Here is a 20222-nt window from a genome sequence, read left to right on the forward strand (position 1 = left end):
AAATAGGGGGGAATAACTGTCAGCAAAGAAGTAGCAGCGATCAGCCTCTCAGTTGCTAGTTTCCAACCCATACGTAGTTCAATATCTCCCATAAGCTATCATCAACCCATTATCACCCACTTGTCGCGTAGAAGAGCAAAAAAGAAATTTGCTTCATTGTGAGAATGACGAAAAAGATAGGGTCTGGCCGGGGATTGAACCCGGGACCTCTCGCAAGCTGTTGCTGTAGGGTTTGCCCTAAGCGAGAATCATACCACTAGACCACCAGACCGATCAAGCTCAGATGTGCTTGTTGAGTGGTTGTTGGAAAGATCGACGCAAAGCTATGTTATCAAGGAGTCACAAGGTATTGGCTCCTCAGTAGCAGTCCAGGAACTGTATTTGGAGAGGCAGTTGGGCGGACAATTCGTTGGCATACACAGTTGATTGTAGGTTTCAAGTTATTTTAATCAAGTCTATCATCCGTGGAGCCCTTTTCATCTTGACAAGAGTGGGATGAAAGAAGGCTGATGTAATCACACTTACTCTCACCCCCCGTAGTTGGATGGCAGTGCCAGCTTATCACGTTGAAACAACATCCGCGTTGCCGAGGCAGTAAGACGAATTCAGGTCATAAATACTTTCATTCGGGCCTTTTAATGACCTATTACTTCTTTTAGGAACTAGGGCATAACATCTACCCAATGCCCTGACTCCAAACATGGTATCACCCCGATACGCTCAACACCTCATCATCTATAATTTACAAAGTCACGCATATCCGTTTGCGCCTAGCCACTCCTTGAGCGAAGCAGCATCGCGCTCGCGGTAAGCAGCACGGCCGCGAATCTTATCCTTGACAGTACCAAGTGTACGGTCAAAGCTCTTGGTATCCTTGTCGGCCATGAACTTCTCAATGTCGTCCACAACCGAAACATCAGTAAAGGCACCCAGGCTGATCTTGATGTATCGGTCAACGACAACGGGGTTGCCAAGCTTGGCAATAACAGCGTCCCAGTTGTTCTTCATGAACTCCCACTGAAGAGGGCGACCAATGATGTTGGAAGCCACGGAGTTGCCCAAGACGTGCATGTCTCCGCTAGGAACGGCGTTGGAAGGAGGAGACTGGTTGAAGTTGAAGGGGATAATCTCCTTGGTAAGAAGGTCGGCATCCTCGACACTGCCGAGAACGCTAAGGGAGAGAAGCTTGCCGTCGATGGACTTGGTGTTAAGCCACTCCTTCTTGAGAATCTCGACAGTGCGGGCGGGGTCCTTGATGATGGCAGCGCGCCAGACAGCAACTCGGAGGGGAGCGGGGATGGGGTTGGCCTCGGGGTCCTTAACCCAGGCCTCGAAGCGCTTCAGAGCCTCCTCGGTAACGCTGAGTATGTTAGTATTGAATCAGAAAACGGGTATAAACCTGACTTACCCAGGGTGGCCGCCAGCAACAGCGACACCAATGATATCCTTTCGCAAAAGGCCAGTGAGGTAGTCCTCACCCTCAGGGAAGTCCCAGCCAACTTCGGCGATCTTCTCATCAACAAGCTTCAGGCTGAACTTGTCAAGAGCCTTCTTGATAACGGGGTCCTCCTTAAAGACGGACTTGACTCCAGCAATGGAGTCAAGAACCTGCCGCCAAACAAGAGGGTGTGTCTCCTTGCCGAAGCCCTGGAGGAAGGTAAGCAGCGCAGGGGTTGTGCCGTTGCCAGCAAAGGCAAGGTGAGCGGTGGAACCAATGATGGAGATCTTGTCCTCAGTGCTGAGCTTGTCAAGCTGCTGGCTAAGCTTAGCAAGACGCTCAGGGGGGTAGTTGACACGGTAGAAGCCGGTGGCGCCGCTGTTAAGCTTGTAAAAGTCATCGTCGATGTCACGGATGGTGTCCTCCTTGGTGGTCAGGGACAGCGAGGCGATGCCAGCCTGGTCCTTCTTGCCCTCCAGGCCCAGAGGCACCCACCAGGTGGTGGTATCATCCTCGGGCTTCACATCACCGGTCGACAGGAAGCGAGACTGCTTGATCGAGATCTGACCGGGCTCCTCGGCGACAGTCACAACAGGGTGACCAATCTTGGAGATCCAAGGGTTCATGAGCTCAGTAACGTTCTTGCCAGAGGCCTGGCTGAGAGCATCCCACAGAGCAGTGGTCTTGGCATTTCCATAGGCGTGGCTCTTGAGGTAGTTGGAGACACCCTTGAGGAAGGTCTCGACGCCAAGATGGTTTGCAAGCATGCGGATGGCAGAGCAGCCCTTGAGGTAGCTGATAGAGTCAAAGATCTGGTTGATGTCGAGAGCGTCGCGGACGGGGACATGGATGGGGTGGCTAGCGCGGATGCCGTCAAGGCTGAAGGCAGCCTCCATACCCTCGTTGACGAACTGAGCCCACACCTGCCAGTCGGGGTGAAGGTGGTCCACGGCGTGCCAGCCAACCCAGGTAGCGAAACCCTCGTTGAGCCAGAGCTCATCCCACCAGTCCATGGTGACAAGGTTACCGAACCATTGGTGAGCAAGTTCGTGGGCAACGACGTAAGCGACAGCGTTCTTGAATCGGGGGTCCGAGGTCTTCTCGTCGTAGAGAACCTGGGTGGTGCGGTAGGTAACAAGACCCCAGTTCTCCATGGCACCGTGGGTGAACTCGTGAACGGCAATCAGATCGGACTTGGGAAGAGGGTAGTCGATGTCAAAGATCTCAGAGAAGTAGTCAATGATCTTGGGGGCGTGCTGAAGAGCCCATCGACCCTGCTCCTTGAGACCACGGGTGGTGTAGACACGGACGGGAATCTTCTTGCCGTTGTATTCGCGGTCAGTCAAAGCCTCGATGTACTCAAAGTCACCAACAGCCCAGGCCAGGAGGTAAGTGCTCATGACAGGAGAGGTCTCGAAGGAGACAATGTTCCAGCCATCCTTGGAAGGTCGGGTCTCCTTAACAGGCATGTTGCTAAGAGCAACCTGGTCCGAGGGGATCTCAATGTCAAAGTCAAAGGTAGCCTTGAGGTTGGGCTCGTCGAAGCAGGGGAAAGCTCGGCGAGCGTCGCAAGCCTCAAACTGGGTGCTGAGCATGTAGTGCCATTCGTCGTCGCGGGGAACAGAGGCGGCGGGGGTCTCGGCGGGCTTGTACTTGCTGCGGTAGAAACCAGCCATCTCGTTGTTCATGATACCCTCGAACTCGATGATGATGGAAGCCTTGGAAGCAACAGGGAGCTCCTCGTCGAAGGTGATGGTGGAACGCTGGGCCTTTTCGTCATAGTTGAAGCTGGTGGATTCCACCGTCTTGGAGTCGATGGAGACCTTGGCATGGGAGAGCTTAAGGTCAAGAGTGTTGACGAGAACTTCCTTGGTGGGCTTTGTGATTTCCGAGTCGATGCTAGACAGCTGTTAGAGAGAAGGAGCTTGCTACCGGAGTGAGGGGTAGAGCTGAGACATACGTAACAGTTCCCTTATAGGTCCAGTTAGTGAACTCGAGGTCCCTCAGGGAGAGGTTGTAGTGCCTGGGCTTGACATTGTCGGGAAGAACATCGCGGTCGGCCATTTTCACGTTACGGTTGAGTCTGACTTGGCCAGAACAGAAGCGGTTGGGAATCTGAGAGAGAAGAGAGCTTGACGCGGAGACAAGTTAGCAGCTATAGCTCCAGAGCTATCCAGGCTGGACTGAGAAGGATGAATTCAAGAGACCGGAGAAAAGAGGCCGCTTGGGAGAAAGAGGAAAGGGGAGAATTGAGGAGTAAGAGACAAGATTTATATCGATGAGGAAAGGTGACGTGATAAGAAGGAGCTAAGGTGAGGCGGGAGGTGGAGGGAAGGGAAGGTGCCACGGGCAACAGCGTGATGCGGCAGGGACGGCCCACCCCACCGCGGGGTCGCCCAGCTGCGGTGAGGGGCACCGACGACTCCTGCAGGATGCGGGCGGGCGCTGAAACGTACCTCCGGGCGCCGATCGGCATCGCCCGAGCATTTTCACGGCGGTTTCGGAAATCCTTGACGGATTGGTTGCAGTTGCTCGCAACCGACGTCAATGCTCGCGAATTACCAGTGTTCCAGATGGAATTGAAGACTGAAGAAAAAGGCGACAGTACGCCCGTGTGACCCGCCGTCTGCCGTGTAAAGGCCGGTGATAGTGGGCTGCTCCACAGGGCCTGTCGTTGAGCCAGCTGTCGCAAAAGGCCCTTGGACGACGACATTGTGGCCGCACTTGTCGTCGCAAATTGGGCAGGTCGGGGGTTTGCACTCTTTGATGAGAAAGGGGGGGCTTTCGGTAATGAAAATCCTTCCTTGTCGTGTTCGCCGTGCTCTTAGTCACTTGGGGACCCCCATTGATGGCACTTTTGTAGTTGCCCGTCCCGTATCGTTTGAAATGTTCGCGGGCGTTGGAAATTTTCGGGTCAACGTGAGGTCCCAAGAGCCGCGTTGCCGGCGACAAGCGAGATGGTGGGGTCCGTGTGCATTGTGTCATGACTGCGCTATTACACTGTGCATCATGGGACGATAAAGAGCAGATGGGTCTGGGATTAAGACAGGATGGATATGGCGTAGTGTGTTTCGTTAGAAACCGTTAGAAACGGAATGAGGCTACCTTAGCTATGAGAGGGCACTACGTTGCAAGAGCTCACTTACAACATTGTCCATCTATGGAGTAGCAAGACATCCCCTTTAAGTCAGCCATTCGCCGAGCCATAACACGTCAAGAGGGAGTGAAATAATCCAATTTGCTTCTCATTCATTCATCACTTCATATCAAGAGTATCCTAACATCTGGGATAAGTTCGCCGACATATCCGCCAGTCCCAATCATGTCTCAAACCCGCAACACACCAACGTTGCTTGCGATCCAATTGTACGAGTTTTGCCTAAAATCATCGTTCAAAATGTCATTTCCATTCGCAGACTTGAACCACATGAGCTTCTTGCTCTCCTTCCACTCGGGCCAATTGGCATACTTTGTAACGCCAACATTAGGGTCAAGGTTGTACAAGAAGTTGTAGTAGTATGTCCGAATGCTCCTCATGGCGTTGTTGGGCACGATGCCAAAGAAGACCTGAAGAAGATCCGAGCCGTGCAAAGTACCGAGAATGGGCGTTCCGTAGTCGTAGCTTGCCAGGTAAGACCACGCAGGGACATCTGGGTTGGTATCCGTGGCAGTCTGAAGGAAGAGTCGGCGAGTAAGCGTGAAGACGAGATCGCCAAAGATGGCAGCACGTCTCTTGAATCCTGGGAAGATCTCGTTGAGGATGCCGGTACGGAAGGGGCTGCCTGCAGTGATGGAGCTTGAGTACGAGTTGACGAGGTTGGTCAGTTGCGTCTTGCTGGCGGCAGAGAAGTAGAACTCTTGCAGGTAATCAACAAGCTTTGCGGCCGTGGTCAGATTCGGCTGGAAAAGAGCAAATAGTGTGCCCTCATCCTCTTGGTTGCCGTTGATCATGGGAACCGCATGGTAACGTCCCGCCGCGATGAGTGCCTCGGGACTATCGGGGAGCACGTGTCCATCTGGACGAGGAAGATAGGAGAGAGCCAGCGAGTTATACGAGAGGAGTCCCGGCACGGAGTTGGCGGCGTCCAAAAACTTGTCATAGGGGAGACCTCGAAGACAGGCGAGGCTGCTGGAAGCACTGGCGCAGCCAGCGTTCTTGACAACAGTATCGAAAATCTCCTGAGCCTTGGGGCTATCCACTGGCTCTGCCGGAACGACACTGCCCGAGTTCATGATGGCGCCCCGGAAAAGGGGCTTGCCCTTGTAGTCAGCATCACCACCAAACAGAGTCATCTGATCAAGCACAGAAATTGCTCCAGCAGACTCTCCCCAGATGGTAACCTTGTCAGGGTCACCTCCAAAGGCCGCGATGTTATCTGCAACCCATTCGAGTCCCATGCGCTGATCTAGCAAGCCCAGGTTGGTGCTGCCTTCGTCAGCAAGCTCGGCACCAGGCATGAAGCCAAATCCGGCAACACGATAGTTGACAGCAACGAAAATAAAGGGTTGATCCTGGTCAATGCCAGTACCCAGAAGGCTAGTGCCATCATACATGGCACTGGAGCCGAGCTCAAAGCCACCGCCAAAGATCCAAAAAAGAACAGGCAGCTTGTCCCCGGCCTTGGTGCCCACAGGCCGTTGAACAGTCATGGTGAGACAATCCTCTTGTCCGGTGACAACCTGGAGGAAGGGGATGCTCAGAAAGTTGGAGAGGAACTCTGAGATGACATCCTCAGCGCCAGTAGAGATAAACATCTGAGGGCATGATGGGCCAATGAGACCAGATGCATCAAAATTGCCCAGAGCCTTTGACAGCTTCTTTGGAGGTTTGAGACGGAGAGAGCCGGTAGGGGGGTCCGCAAAGGGGATGCCCCTGAAAGACTCAACCTTGCCCAAGCTGGAGCCGATGACAGTGCCAGAAGGAACAGCAACGGTGACCTTGGCGGCACGTTCCTCCAGAGTGGCAGGAGTAGCAGGCTGAGGAACAGGCTGAGGAACTGGATCAGGAACGGGCTCAGGAACAGGCACAGCAGCTGGAGCGGCCAAGCTGCCGGCGATGAGGCCGAAACTGAAGAGGCTTTGAAACTTCATCCTGATGGTTGAAACTTGGGAGGTAATCCAAAGCTCAAGACTTAAGATGAGCACAGTAGGCAGTAAAAGATAGACCGGCCACGGCACTACTTGAGGGAGCAGCCGCGAGGACAAGTCAGAATGAGTCTGCTGACAGGCAAGAGGTCAATGAAGCGACGATGCTTTCCGGTAGCTCAGAGGCCCTGTGGAACAATCCGAGGGAGGGAATCGAGCTCAATTTGAACTCGTCAACGACTGTACCTGGATAGTCCAATTCTCCCCGGCCTTGAACTGACAATCGTCTTTCGTATTGCTCCACCACATCTTGGACCTTGAACCCTGGGCGACATCAACTCCCACCGCCATATCGTCCAATTTCCACGGAGCCGTCTCCGCAGCTCAATTGTCGAATCAGGAAGCCATCACCGCAGCCGCGCGAAGCCATCACGACTTAAGACGGGGCATCGAGTCCAAAACGAGGTCCAAGGCCGATGAGATGCCGTCGAGTCCCCGCTTCCCCACGGGGTAGATCGGGGGTTGGGCGCCGAGCGGGAGAGCACATGAAAGTGAAGAGCAGCTGCCAGAGAGCTTTTTAACTTTTCAGTTGACAATCGGCCGAGGCACGAGCTCTAAAGAGCTCAATCCCTTGGGAGCTGGTGCATGTACGGGCAGGCATCTTGGGCACGTGGAGAGCTGAGTTGGTGAGGTCGACCTGAACTCGTGGAGGGTGGGTGAAGCCTGTCACTCGACGAGCGATTGCGGAGGACCGATGATCACCTGGACGGCGCGCGGCAATGTGATTTGGTTGGTGGAAGGTCAAGAGGGTTCCATTGGAAAAGGTTGGTGGGAGGGACGAAGTTGGAAGAGAATTCGGAGGGAGTGGGCACCTGCCGACCAGGACCCCGGCCCCTGGTTTAGGCCGTTCCTTCCCCAACCCACCACCGGCTCCGGAGACCCACACCAGCAGCCGAAAGGCGGGGTGCTTGAAAGCTCAACTGACCTCCGGGCATCCACAGCAATCTTATGAGAAATGGTATTGCTATGGTTAAAGCTTTAGAGCGGATGAAATAGCTCATGAGATATACTTGTGGTAGGAGATGTCAGAATTACTGAAAAGATCTTGCTTCGTGGAAATGTTGTTGTAAACCGTCAAACTCGATCACCCTTGTCCCGAACCAACCGAGCGGTAGCGGAAAACAACCTTGTCCTTCAATGTCAGGTAAAAATAACGCAAGTTGCACTCGTTGAACAGATACGTAGAGTTGCCTCAGCCTTACCTACAGCCCAGCATTCGGTAGTATTGGGTCTGTGCCATCCTCTCTCTCCCCTGGACGGGAATGAAAACGAAAGCGAGATCCCATTATCTCCTTTCGATCTACCCATTAACAACACGGAAGAGGCAATGGTCGCGACTTGTCACCGCATTAAACATCACGATCGACACTCTTCATTCCCCGCAGCGCTAACCTCTTTCCCCCATCGCAGCAACGCGGAAGTCGACTCATTCCGCCAGTCCGATGGCAATCCTTGACCGGAAACCACTTCATCGCCTGCAGAGAGGATCAAGAGGGTGTGGATATGGCGCCATGAAGCTGCCGATGCTTACATAGTACATCGGGGACTCGCAAGAAATCTCCGCAGAGTAAGAAAGAATGGGTGTGATGAGGGAGCATCCCGAGGTTGAGTGGAACTGCTCAGGAAGAATAAACACGTGGATGTCAATCGAATAGACAGTCTAGTTATACGCGGAGAGCTGTCAAGGCGGTCCAAAGGAGTTAGTTGTGATGGATATCACAACGCTTTGCCAAGTCAAGAAGCGGGGATGGGACTATTGAACCTCTACTAACATGGGTATGGAGGAGAAAATGTGATTTGTTGCGCCCTTTAACTCTTGGCTCACAATATCAGGCTAGGTCAACGGATTCGGAGTCACACCGAAGGGCCGAAGGAGTACACACACAAGGTGTTAATGTCAATATGTTCGTGAATTCATCGTAAGGTGCTTGACCATCCATCTCCATAGGGTCTTGTGAAAAACATTGACAGAGAAGCATAATATCTACATGTCTTGAACATTCCCTACCATCCATCCATCCCTGTCCCAGTTCATTCCGTGTTCGTGTAATAACCATGTCATAACCCAGCCTGTAATCAATGGTGACGCTCGTAACCTAACGACCGCCTTCTCCTCACGCCGTTGCCGACCGATGCAAGTGCCTGTGAGGCATAGTCTTGTTGTAAAGCAAACCGTTTCGCCCGATGCATAGTGTACCGCCCATGCCCCATATTCCCGTTAAACCCAACCGAGGATGATCCATCTCTCGCCGTGTTGTCAAAGCCTGATCTTACATAACCACTCCCACTGGTGTGCCCTCACTCAGACAGCGCTTCTTTGAAACCAAGTTTGGTTCGTCGTCAGAATCATCCTCGAAGCTGCTGTTAATGACTTCTGAGAGGACTTCCCGCTTGCGCTTGCCGCCAGATTGCTTCTCCGGATCTTTCTCCCAAGTCTCTATCTCGTCAGGATTGAAAGCGCCGACAACATCTTGACCCAGAGCCTTGCCAAGTCTTTCTCGTAGGCCTAGAATCGGCCAAATGGGAACCCGTGTGTACTCGATCTTGATTCCAGTAACCTCGGCATCATCATCATCAGCTGGTGCCTTGAATGGATCGTGGAACTTTTCCAAAAAGTCCTTTGTCACGTAGCCCGTGTAAACGATAAACTCCGAAGTGTCCGTGTCGTGGGTGAGAATTCGCAACTTGAGATCTCGGAAGTTAGGGCAGGGCGGGATGCCTTGCCCAGGAGACAGTCGCGAGTCTCTCCTGCCAGTCATAGGGGGGCTAGGGTAGAAGTACTTTTGCGCCATGCCGAGGAAGATGCCCACGAAATGTGCGTCATGATCGGAGTTAGACGGAACGAGAAAGCGAGCCCTCAGTTGCTGCAGACGGTACACAGGCTCATTCCATGATCTTCCGGGACCGGATGCGACGCGAAAAAGGTTGCTCCGGACCGACGCGAGTTGGCTCTTGCCGATATAGCAGATCATTGGTAGATTGGCCGAGCTGTGGGTGGGACTAGACTGTGTCGAGATGTTGAAAGATTCGGCTGGTCGCGTCGATACCGATTTGAAGGAAGAGTATGATGACTTGTACTCCTCAGAGGGAAAATTCCACATCATCTGTGCGCGTACAGCATCCCGGTAGACACGGCCGCCAAAGCAAAGGTGCAGTTCAGGTAGGTAATGGGGCTTGCTGAAAGCCTCAGGCCACAAAGTCATCAAAACTGTTTTGACCGCGTTGGAGGAGAGGATAGGATGCATCGAGTCGGGTAGAAGGATCTGCGTGAGCGCGTTGCTGAGCGTGATGATGGTGTTGGACGGGCTCAGATGCCCTCGCGAGGGTGGCGTCCCGGGGGACACGACAGGCTGAGGTGTATCGCATGGAGGCAGTTCCTCCCATCGTGCGCCTAGGAGTCGCGCATGTTGATCGGTCCAGCAGATGGGGCGCACAAATAGCGATGTACCGGAGTGCTGGTGCAAGATGTCGTAAAGCGAGTTCTTCGCGGGTCGGTAGATGCGATGCGGGCGCCTCTTTCTGGGAGTCGCGGCTGCAACAGGCGCTTGCGACGTGCACGGCGTCGAGTCGGGAGAAGAACCGTTGCGCGACAGAAATGACGACGACATCGATGATCCTGAGGTCGCCATATCCACCAAAAAGCGCAGCTGATGTGCGAAGCTGCTGTTGCCAAAGAGGGAACTATGGCGCGGGGTGAGCGGAGTTCGCGAAGGCGGGCTTTGTAGTTGTGCACTTGTTGGGGAAAGTAAATGGAAAGGGCGAGACGCGTACTTACTCAAATGGTAGCATCGATTGACGGTGATTATTTGCCCCCTTCCTTAACTTTGATGACTCTTTCCTTTTTGGTTGCCTGAACCAAATCTTTTTGTCCTCCTCTGCCCGCGACCGACGCGCCGTAAAGTGATACCCTGTTTATATCCAGTGACAAGCTATCACTAGCGGCTGGCACGGGCGCCTCCCTTGTCAAACAGTGACAAAAAGCAAAAAAGGGGGTTTGAGGCGAAGGGCGCGGCGTCCAATAAGAAAAGAGATTGTGCAAAAAGAGGCAATCAAAGGCTGACAGTGATTTCCCTCTATTGCCGGGAGAAAGTGCAGGGCGAGGGGAGGGAGGAATGAAGTGAGGGAAAGAGAAAATCGATGACACTCAAATCGCGATGGGCGGGCCGAGCTGCCTTTTCTCGTGGGAGCGTGAACAAGCCCTGAAATAGGCTGCATCAAAAGCGTCTCACGTTTTTCCCTGCTTGATCCAAGGCTGGCCCAACGTGGTACCCACCCAATACACCAAGAGTACAGTAAGAAAAAAAATTGTGTGTGCACGCGGGAAGGGAAAAGCGCGTTGCCACCGTGCTTTACGCGGGTAGACTCGGCGCGAATGAGGCACGGGTGCACGTGAGCAATCGCAAAAGTGCTAGGCAGCCATCCAAAATGGGTCCCGAGGTGTGACTAAGACTTGGGAGACGTGGCGGTGGATGGGCTGCGCCACGATGGTGACTTGTGGCCTGATCCGACTAGTGACAGAGCTGGCAGCTCGGTAAGGCATCAACTTGGCTGCGCCAACCTCTCGGCCCCACACCATTGACGACAGCTTCGTGAGCAAGCAAGCAGCTTGATGCAGCCCCGCCAGTGACGAAGCGCATTCTTACAACTTGCGCCAACTCGAGTAACTTGTAAAGAAACAGCTCCCATTTACTGAGCGTATTAGCTCCATTGCTGTTCAAGATGCCCGTACGTCTCTAAGCTCGCATTGCTTCCCCCAAGCTCCAATACGAATGCGCACCGCCGTCCCGTCTCCTCCGCCTCCTGTCTCCGCATCCCGCGATATCAACCCACGGCTTCAAAGCTAACCATGCTGCTCCTCTAGGCATACAACTCCGTCTTCAACTCCGACCCCAACGTCCCCCGCCTAATCGGCAACTTCCCCCTCCTTCCGCTCCGCACCAAGACCCGCGGTCCTGCCTACACCCTCCCGATTCTCTCGCCGCCTCTCCCGGCCAACGAGTCGCCCGACCCGGACAGCGAGAGCTACGATATCCTCGACGAGGTCATCGCCCTCTTCCGAGCAAACACCTTTTTCCGTAACTTTGAGATCCAGGGTCCTGCCGACCGCCTGCTCGTCTATGGCATCTGGTTCATTAGCGACTGCCTGACCAAGATCCGACCTCAGGCGTCTCTGCGTGATGCCCAGAAGGATGTTATGAACTTGGCTCTTGACCTTAACTTTGCCATTCCCGGTGACCCCGGATGGCCCCTTAACCAGGTGGGTGGCAACAGCGGAGAAGAGCTCCGGTTCTCAAGAGGTATTGGAATGCTGACGTGTTATCGCAGATGTACGAGCCGCCTCGGGATAGGCAAGAGGCCGAGCAGCTGAAGCAGTACCTGTCGCAGGTTCGACAGGAGCTTGCGGTCCGGTTACTCGCCAGGGTATACGATGAGGACGAGACCAAGCCCAGCAAGTGGTGGCTGAGCTTCACCAAGAGAAAGTTCATGGGCAAGTCTCTGTAGAGGATGCAGGAGGGCGTAGGGGTTGAATATTAGAAGGGTGCAATTGCGCACACAAGTTGAAGAGCTGGCACCTTGCAAAAGATATCTTTTCCCATGTGAGCCAATCGTTTATTTCGCTTTCTGCTTTGCATACCTAGATGGGAAGTTTCTCTGAATGGGGCTAATGCACGTCTTGATTCTATGAGGGGTAACATGCAGTGATATTCTATTGTCCATATTCTATTGTCCATGTCCTATTCAGTGCCCCATTGTCAATGTTCAATTAACTGTTCTGGTCGTCCGGTAGTACCCCAACAGACAAGATGTCAAACACCCCTTTGCCCTTTGCCCTTTGACTTGATGATGCACTCTTCTCACAACATCCGACTCTCCCTCAAACGCATAGCAAACACCGAATATTCAACACAAATCAGTCAAGATGTCTGGATTCCCGGGAGGCTGGGCCAAGTCCGATGAGCAGGGCCTACTGAACCTCATGGTCTCTATGTACAAGGGTCTCGTCAGCGCTCGAAAACGCGCCGGTCTCTCCGCCGAAGATATCATGAGAAGCCCAGAGGAAATCAAAGCTACTGAGCAGAAAGCCCCTCGTCGACCTGCCACCCTCAATCATATCAAAGAGGAGATGCCCGCCCTATCTGCTTTGTACGACCGGCTCCAAACTGTGATCGACTTTGAGCAGGGCCCGGACAACGCTCGCGATGTCGAGTCTTTCCTCAGGGATGCTATTGAGGAACTGGATCCTGAAAACACCATCATTCTGATGGAGAAGACCGTCCAGGTACAGTTCACCTTCCCAGTCTTTCTCTGAGATGGTAATCGTACTGACGAACACAGAAGACCGAAACAACCTAGAACCCCCTTACAACCCAAGATATCGGAAGGCAATATGGCATTCTCGACTCAACTTGATCTTCTGGATTGTGGCCCTGGGACTGGGCGAAAGACTCTTAACTTGAGGCAGGGGATGGGCGTAGAATCAGGCGAAATGGGGAGACTCATATATGGATGAGGGATCATGGCCTGGATGGCTGTTTACAAGCTCTAGAGTCGCCCATTAAAGCTCAATCGCATCGAAGTGCCCACAATAACATTTCTTGCACAAGTTCTCGAAAGTGATTCCTGTCATGCTTGACTGTTTGGTCTTAGTGGACGTCTGGCATGGCTTCGATGGATCTCGTCAAACGTCGCAAGAATGATCCATTTGCAAGTCTTATAATAATCTGAAATAGCCATCAAATATCAAAGATAGAATTCTAATTTATTTCAATCAGATTAATTGTGTGCTCTCGTTTGGTAAGAATCCCATCCTGGAGGTGAAGTCGTTCGAGCGCGGCCAAATTCCGCGCCAAGAGGTGCTTATCTTATCAGCCAGGAAATTCCCAAAATTTCTTCCTGCAAAAGGTTCCCCCACTGAGCTGCTGCTGCATCAAGACAACAGCAACGACCAAATCATTGCGCCCGGCTTCACCATGGTCAAACGCAAGGTCGCTGCCCTCGAGAAGCTTGACGCCGACTTGTATGTTGAAAAAGTATCTTCTGCTCAGTTCCTTGGCTAACAACTCACAGCGCGAGTCTGCAGCAGAAGATCCGTCGCGATCCCAAGTCGGTCACCAAGTTCCTGTGAGAAGGTCATTGTCGCTGACTCGAGATGCTAGATCGTACAAGGAGGAGTTTCTGAAGCAATGGGAACAATATGAAGCGCAGCGCGAGATCTTTCTCGTGTCCCCCGCGACCGCAACCGCCGACTCGGTCGAGTCCTTTCACAACATTATCGACCTGATCGCTCACGTCGCCGATTGCTACAAGGAGGAGACAGCGAGTTTCGCCGACGACCTGAAGGCCATTCTAACTCAGCATCATGTCATTCTGCACCCTGAGCTGCGGGAAAAGATTGTGGGAAGCTTGGTGCTGCTCCGACGAAAAGAGGTTATCGACTCGACTAGCGTCCTCACCACGCTCTTCCCGATTCTCGTGTCGTCGCCGAGCAAGACCCTGCGCGAGGTGTTGTTTCAAAAGATCCTGAGCGATCTGCGAAACTCCAACACCAAGTCCATCAACCACCCTCTCAATCGCACCATCCAAACCGTCCTCTACAACCTTGTCACCGCCGACCGATCCTCCCCCCGAGCTATCTGGGCAATCAAGATCACCCGTGAGATGTGGAAGCGACAATTCTGGACTGATTCAAAGCCAGTCGATGTCATGAAGGAGGCCTGCTTGTCCGACAATGAAAAGGTTGTGGTCGGTGCGACACGCTTCTTCCTTGGTGGAGACAAGGAGCGAGAAGAGCTTGAGGACGAGAGCAGTGACGAAGATATCGACCTCAGTCAGGTCAGGCATCAAATGGGAATCAACAAGAAGACCAAGAAGACGAAAAAGGCTTATGATAGGGCTGTTGACAAGGTGAAGCGTGCTGAGCGCAAGAAGGACAAGCCTCACCCGCTCAACTTCTCTGCTCTTCACCTCCTCCACGACCCTCAGGCCTTTGCTGAGCAGCTCTTCTCGAAGCACCTACAAAACACCAAGGCAAAGCTGTCCTTGGATACGAAGCTATTAGTCACCCAGCTGGTGACACGACTCGTCGGTCTGCACAAGCTCACGATTGTGTCGCTCTACTCCTGGTTCATCAAGTTCCTTACTCCCCGGCAACAGTCTGTCACATCCTTCTTGGCCTCCTTGGCTCAGGCAGTGCACAATCTCGTGCCTCCTGATGTCCTGGAGCCGCTTATCCAGAAGATTGCGAACGAGTTTGTCTCGGAAGCCTCTGCCGCAGAGGTCGCAGCCGCTGGTCTCAACTCGATTCGTGAAATATGTGCTCGTCAACCCCTGGCAATGACTGAAACCCTACTACAAGATTTGGTTCAGTACCGCAAGAGCAAGGACAAGGGTGTCATGATGGCTGCCAAGGGTCTTCTTTCGCTTTACCGAGAAGTCGGTGCTGAGCTTCTAAAGAAGCGGGATCGTGGCAAGGACGCTACCATCAACCTCAAGGCTGGCATCCAGGCCCAACGCAAGTATGGTGAGGAGGATGCTGGTGGTATCGAGGGTCTGGAGCTCCTGGCGAAGTGGAAGGAGGAGGAAAAGGTCCGCAAGCGAGTCGCCCAGGGTCTTCCCGAGAAGGCTGGAAGTGATGAAGAAGAAGAGGACGACGGCTTCAAGTCTGATGAGTGGGAGGTTGACTCTGATGACAGCAGTGACTCGGGTGGCTGGATTGATGTCCATCACTCTTCAGATGAGGAGGAGGATGAGCCTGCGTCGAAGAAGCAAAAGACAGGTGATGATGATTCGGACGATTCGGACGATGACGAAGATACGAAAGAGAAGGAGGCTGAGATTGAGCGCATCACTAAACTCGCGACAACAACCATTCTCACACCCGCCGATCTGGCCAAGCTTCAGGAGCTTCGAACATCCGCCGCCCTTGACAAGGCGCTGGGTAACCGAAAGAAGCGCCAGGAGATGGAGCAGCGACATCGTGACGACGGTCTGACGGCCGAGCAGATTGAGGCGCCCGCCCGTCTACGCAAGCTCACCAAGGAGGAGCGTGTAGCTCTCGCCAAGGAAGGCAAGCCAGACCGGGAGGAGCACAAGAGCACACAGGCGATCCGCAAGTCCAAGCTGCAGGCATCGGGAAAGAGTACAAGCAACAGGGAGAAGCAGCGCAAGAAGAACATCTTTATGACCATGGGCAAGGCCAAGAGCAAGCACAAGAGGAGTCTGGTGGAGACGAGAAAGGTGCTCAGAGGGCACGTGGAGAGGAGCACCAGGGGTGGTCGCAGGAGGAACGGAACATAAAAAGGGGGTTCGGTTTGGTAGACATAGAGTCAGGTATGAAGCGTTTGTTTCAAAGACGATATCAACTGCTTGTTTCTTTTTCTCTGCATTCGATCTCGGTCTTGTTGATCAGTTGTGTTCTACCAATGTTGGACTATGTTATGTGATGATGGTATTTAGGGTTGGGGGGGCTATTGTTATTGTAGAAGAAGTAATTCGAGACGCAGTGCATCCCTTCTTAGCTGAGCTACCTCTGATCAGATCTTCCCTAACTTGAAAAGCTAAATGAACTGAGTAGGAGATGTCAGAAACTATACCTATACAACTTACACAATACATATACATACAAGCTCACTACCCAGTCTCCTTGCAGTCACGCCACACACCCCAGACAACGGAATCCTGCCTTACTGCTTCTTTACACGATCAATGTCGAACCTACACCGATCAGCACCCTCAGCGATGGTACTTGGCCTCGTAAACCTAACGCCATGCCGACCAGGATCAATGGGATCATACCAGCTCCTATCAAAAGAACAGAAACTAGAACCGATATCTCTCGCACCAAGACGTTGCAGCGTATCCATATACCAGCATTTATGCACTTCCAAGTTGTAAGCATCCGGCTCATCTCGAGCTCGTCGAAGCTTGAAATCAGGCTCCTGGTAGAAATTACGTTCCTTGTCCTTAGACTCTCGCACAAGGCTTTCAAATGCGTCGGGTGTAGAGTCGAGCTGCTCGCGAACCATTTTCGATGACCAGGCCAAGGTTCGCTGTAGTGATTCTTCCAGGAGACGACGGATCTGGGGCAAGGGAGTGCCGCTGGCTTTGAGGACCCGGTATGGCGCTACCATGTATGCCATAAACTCGTAGTTGATGGCGCGAGAGATAGAGCCTTTAGTATCGCCAAGCTCTTCCATGATGTTGATGGCTTCAGCTTTCATCTCTTGCAGTTGATTTAGTGATAGCTGTGTTTCGTTGGTGTCTTGGTAAACCTGTCCAAGCGACTGCAGGAAACTTTCACCGAATGAGGATTTTTGACTATATTGACCATCTTGGCGAGGCTCCTTCGGCTCGGCTTTCATGGAGGCCTTCTGTTGCGACCTGCCATGTTCGGACGTTGCTGAGAGATGAGCATGCTGACATGCTTTGTATTGCAGATCCTGGGCAAGGAATGTTCTCCTCAAGGTATGAGGAATCAAACTCCTCTTCAATAACGACAAGATGAGAGGTATACTGATCTGATTCATTGGAGGCTCACAGGGAATTAAAAGTTTATAGACCAGCGGATTTTGCCCATTTCCAGGTTAATTGAAGTGACGTTGACCTATCATCAACCTCCGATATATCACGGTGACATCGGCAGTACTTTGTTGCGATCAACGCCTTGGCATAACATCTTTTTGCACCACAATGTGGCCCCCTCACGTGTTTCACTTACCATCTTGATGACCGACCCCGCGCTTCATGAAGCCTATCCCGGAGACAGAAGTAGACGGTAGCAACACTTGACAGAGAGCCGATGACGTCTGCTTCCCCTCATCGTACGGCATTTGACGGTACGCGGTTAGGAAAGACTGGTGCGATTATGCCGCGTGGCCGAGTCGACATGGATTATGCGAGGAACGAGACATGCACAAGGTCTCGTCCCGGGTCAAGGAAGCCATCCGGTTAAATAAGGACGAATGATGATTATCTTTTACACAACCAACCGGGCGTTTACCACCAAGAAGGTTAAACAGCCGTATGCAACGTGCCCTAGACTTGGAGGTCTGAATCACGAGACGAGCTTGAGGAAGAGAACCTGCGGGGATCGTTCTCCCAAGTTGGTGATTCCATCCCCGCATTCCAGAAACCGGAGAGAATGGAAACTACCGAGGTCTGCTGCTGATCTACATGATACTCACTGCATGCAGAATAGCTTACTCGCTTTGAGTTGGGTCTAACAAAGGTCCTGAGTCGTATCCCGGTTTCAAAAACAACATCGGTCAATTAAATAATACCCGACGGTTCGATAATGACTCAAGATATATCCCGACTACACACAATCAACTCTCCAAGCCAGACCAGGCAGCGCCTCCTTCTCACCCCCAACATGGCGCCACACGAAGTATCCCCAAATTGAAACCACCCCGCAACGCCCAACACTTTCCAAGGTTCTACACATCCTTCCTCGGGCCATCATTGCATCGAGCATGTTAGCCACATCCTTGAAACTTCAAATAGCCCGTGCCTCTTCACCAATCAACCACCCTTACTCGCCCTCCTCACCCCGCTCCGCTCCCCCAGGTTTTTTCTTTCTCCAACAGGCTTCTTTCGCGAGTCAAACAAAGCGATTTCGGGGCATCGGGATGTGGAGTCTTGATACAACCTGAGTGACGTTTCTCTTTCCCCATGGGGTACACCCCGTGGGGCCCCCTCCTCACCTTGATGCCACCATCCTCCTCCTTGAGACTGGCTATTGCGGTTCCACCTCTAAGTATCACCAACATGGGGCCCGGGCTCATGGTTAAATTGACCGAAAGATTGCCCGAAGTTCGGGTCTGCACCTGCCGAGACACACGAGGGTCATGCTTGGAACGGTTGCGCTGAGACGGGGAGTTTGATGAAATAACCGCCCCGTCCCGCTTGCCGTTTGCTTGTTTTCACCCGTTGGTTTTTACTCCTCAACGTTCGGTGAGACGCTGTGCTACAAAGTTTACCGGTCAAGAGTTTCACCATGGGCCTCAAAAAGTTCATCAAGGACCGTTCACTCAAGGTCTCTGATGACCGAGTGACCAAAGCGGCTGAGCTCTCCCTACGCGAATCCATCTGGCCCATCTCGCTCGTCACTACCCTCTTCTTTCTGTGGGGTTTCAGTTATGGCCTCCTTGACACACTCAACAAGCACTTCCAGGTGACTCTAGACATCAACCGTGCTCGTTCGGCTGGACTGCAAGCAGCATACTTTGGGTAGGCAGAGTATTATCAGGGAATTATTCTCATGACTGACTTGATCAGGGCTTACCCGCTGGCATCGCTGGGCCATGCTGCGTGGATTCTCCGACACTACTCTTACAAGGCTGTCTTCATCTGGGGACTGTGTTTATATGCTGTTGGCGCCTTGATTGCTATCCCTTGTATCAAGGCAAAGTCGTTTGGCGGCTTCTGCGCATCAATCTTTATCATCGGAAACGGCCTCGGTTCCCTGGAGACGGCTGCAAACCCTTTCATCACTGGTAAGTTCATCACGACACTCTGCTCATACTCATCTGACATTGGTAGTCTGCGGCCCACCTCGATACTCCGAAATCCGCATCAACATCTCCCAGGCGTTCAATGGAATCGGTACGGTCATTGCCCCTGTGCTTGGCTCATACGTCTTCTTCAACAACCTGGACGATGAAAAGGCTTTGGACAATGTGCAATGGGTCTATATATCCATCGCCGCATTCGTGCTCATCCTAGCTGTCTGCTTCCTTCTGTCTAAAATTCCTGAGATCACTGATGCGGGTATGTCAATTTCGAATTACAGTTTGCGAAGTCAGCTAACACCCGTCAGATATGGCGTTCCAGGCTCAGGAGACAAACTCAGAGGCAGACTCGAAGCCGTTCATCAAACAGTACAAGCTCTTCCACGCGTCGTTTGCCCAGTTCTGTTATACTGGCGCTCAAGTCGCCATCGCTAGTTTCTTTATCAACTACGCCGTCGAAACCCGTCCTGGTACGACTGATTCGGATGGTGCCAAGTTCTTTGCTGGTGCCCAAGCAGGCTTCGCAGTTGGTCGATTCTTTGGCAGCTTTCTCATGAAGTACTACAAGCCAAGAATGATCTTCTTTGTGTTCCTGACAATGTGTATCGTCTTCATTGGTCCTCCCATCGTTCATCATCAAGACGCAGGTGTCGCCTTCTTATATGTCGTCCTATTCTTCGAGTCGATCTGCTTCCCCACCATCGTCGCTCTTGGCATGAGGGGTCTTGGACGACACACCAAGCGAGGCAGTGGTTTCATCGTTGCCGGTGTTGTCGGCGGTGCCTGTGTTCCCCCATTGACAGGAGCAGTTGCTGACAAGCATGGAATTGGCATCTGCTTGGTTGTCCCAATGATGTTTTTCGTGGCCGCTTGGTCCTATCCCATCTGCGTCAACTTTGTTCCAAGTTACAAAAAGGTTGTCGACTCGTTCTACGAAGCTGACATTGGCCTTCATGGTCGGACACTGGATGAGGAGAAGATTCAGGGTGGCGTGGAGGAAAAGGAGACTGCCACCACCATCGCCTAAGGGGTTATCATGTCACGTATCACACTCAGAACACGATAGGAACAAAAAGAATGGATTGCAAAAGGTTATAGACGCGTCTCCGCGTCTCTCAATGCGTAATCTG

The 20222-nt window shown here is 52.6% G+C and overlaps 7 protein-coding genes across 7 annotated transcripts; 4 read left to right on the forward strand and 3 right to left on the reverse strand.

Annotated features, from left to right (window-relative positions):
• Window positions 1-600: 600 nt before the first annotated feature.
• NECHADRAFT_65133 (uncharacterized protein) lies at window positions 601-4151 on the reverse strand (the record flags this gene model as incomplete). The annotated part of the gene is made up of 4 exons (XM_003049764.1): window positions 601-1360; window positions 1409-3337; window positions 3399-3569; window positions 3895-4151. The coding sequence occupies 4 exons, from the start codon at window positions 4149-4151 to the stop codon at window positions 751-753; spliced, it is 2967 nt and encodes a 988-aa protein (XP_003049810.1). The 3' UTR covers window positions 601-750.
• A 614-nt stretch (window positions 4152-4765) lies between these two features.
• NECHADRAFT_30050 (uncharacterized protein) lies at window positions 4766-6529 on the reverse strand (the record flags this gene model as incomplete). The annotated part of the gene is made up of 1 exon (XM_003049765.1): window positions 4766-6529. The coding sequence occupies one exon, from the start codon at window positions 6527-6529 to the stop codon at window positions 4766-4768; it is 1764 nt and encodes a 587-aa protein (XP_003049811.1).
• Window positions 6530-8853: 2324 nt separating this feature from the next.
• NECHADRAFT_74155 (uncharacterized protein) lies at window positions 8854-10191 on the reverse strand (the record flags this gene model as incomplete). Its single annotated transcript, XM_003049766.1, has 1 exon — window positions 8854-10191. The coding sequence occupies one exon, from the start codon at window positions 10189-10191 to the stop codon at window positions 8854-8856; it is 1338 nt and encodes a 445-aa protein (XP_003049812.1).
• A 1037-nt stretch (window positions 10192-11228) lies between these two features.
• On the forward strand, window positions 11229-12266 carry NECHADRAFT_56908 (uncharacterized protein). The gene is made up of 3 exons (XM_003049557.1): window positions 11229-11308; window positions 11445-11840; window positions 11909-12266. The coding sequence occupies exons 1-3, from the start codon at window positions 11303-11305 to the stop codon at window positions 12083-12085; spliced, it is 579 nt and encodes a 192-aa protein (XP_003049603.1). The 5' UTR covers window positions 11229-11302; the 3' UTR covers window positions 12086-12266.
• Window positions 12267-12503: 237 nt separating this feature from the next.
• NECHADRAFT_74157 (uncharacterized protein) lies at window positions 12504-12893 on the forward strand (the record flags this gene model as incomplete). The annotated part of the gene is made up of 1 exon (XM_003049558.1): window positions 12504-12893. The coding sequence occupies one exon, from the start codon at window positions 12504-12506 to the stop codon at window positions 12891-12893; it is 390 nt and encodes a 129-aa protein (XP_003049604.1).
• A 661-nt stretch (window positions 12894-13554) lies between these two features.
• Window positions 13555-15966, forward strand: NECHADRAFT_56912 (uncharacterized protein; the record flags this gene model as incomplete). Its single annotated transcript, XM_003049559.1, has 3 exons — window positions 13555-13601; window positions 13652-13687; window positions 13741-15966. 3 exons carry the CDS (start codon window positions 13555-13557, stop codon window positions 15878-15880), a joined length of 2223 nt encoding a protein of 740 aa, XP_003049605.1. The 3' UTR covers window positions 15881-15966.
• Window positions 15967-18578: 2612 nt separating this feature from the next.
• Window positions 18579-20178, forward strand: NECHADRAFT_65141 (uncharacterized protein; the record flags this gene model as incomplete). The annotated part of the gene is made up of 4 exons (XM_003049560.1): window positions 18579-18811; window positions 18860-19077; window positions 19124-19351; window positions 19401-20178. The coding sequence occupies 4 exons, from the start codon at window positions 18579-18581 to the stop codon at window positions 20117-20119; spliced, it is 1398 nt and encodes a 465-aa protein (XP_003049606.1). The 3' UTR covers window positions 20120-20178.
• Between the last annotated feature and the right edge of the window lie 44 nt (window positions 20179-20222).

The sequence above is a fragment of the Fusarium vanettenii genome (genome assembly GCF_000151355.1).
Source record: "Fusarium vanettenii 77-13-4 chromosome 1 genomic scaffold NECHAsca_8_chr1_1_0, whole genome shotgun sequence".
NCBI classification, from domain to species: domain Eukaryota; kingdom Fungi; phylum Ascomycota; class Sordariomycetes; order Hypocreales; family Nectriaceae; genus Fusarium; species Fusarium vanettenii.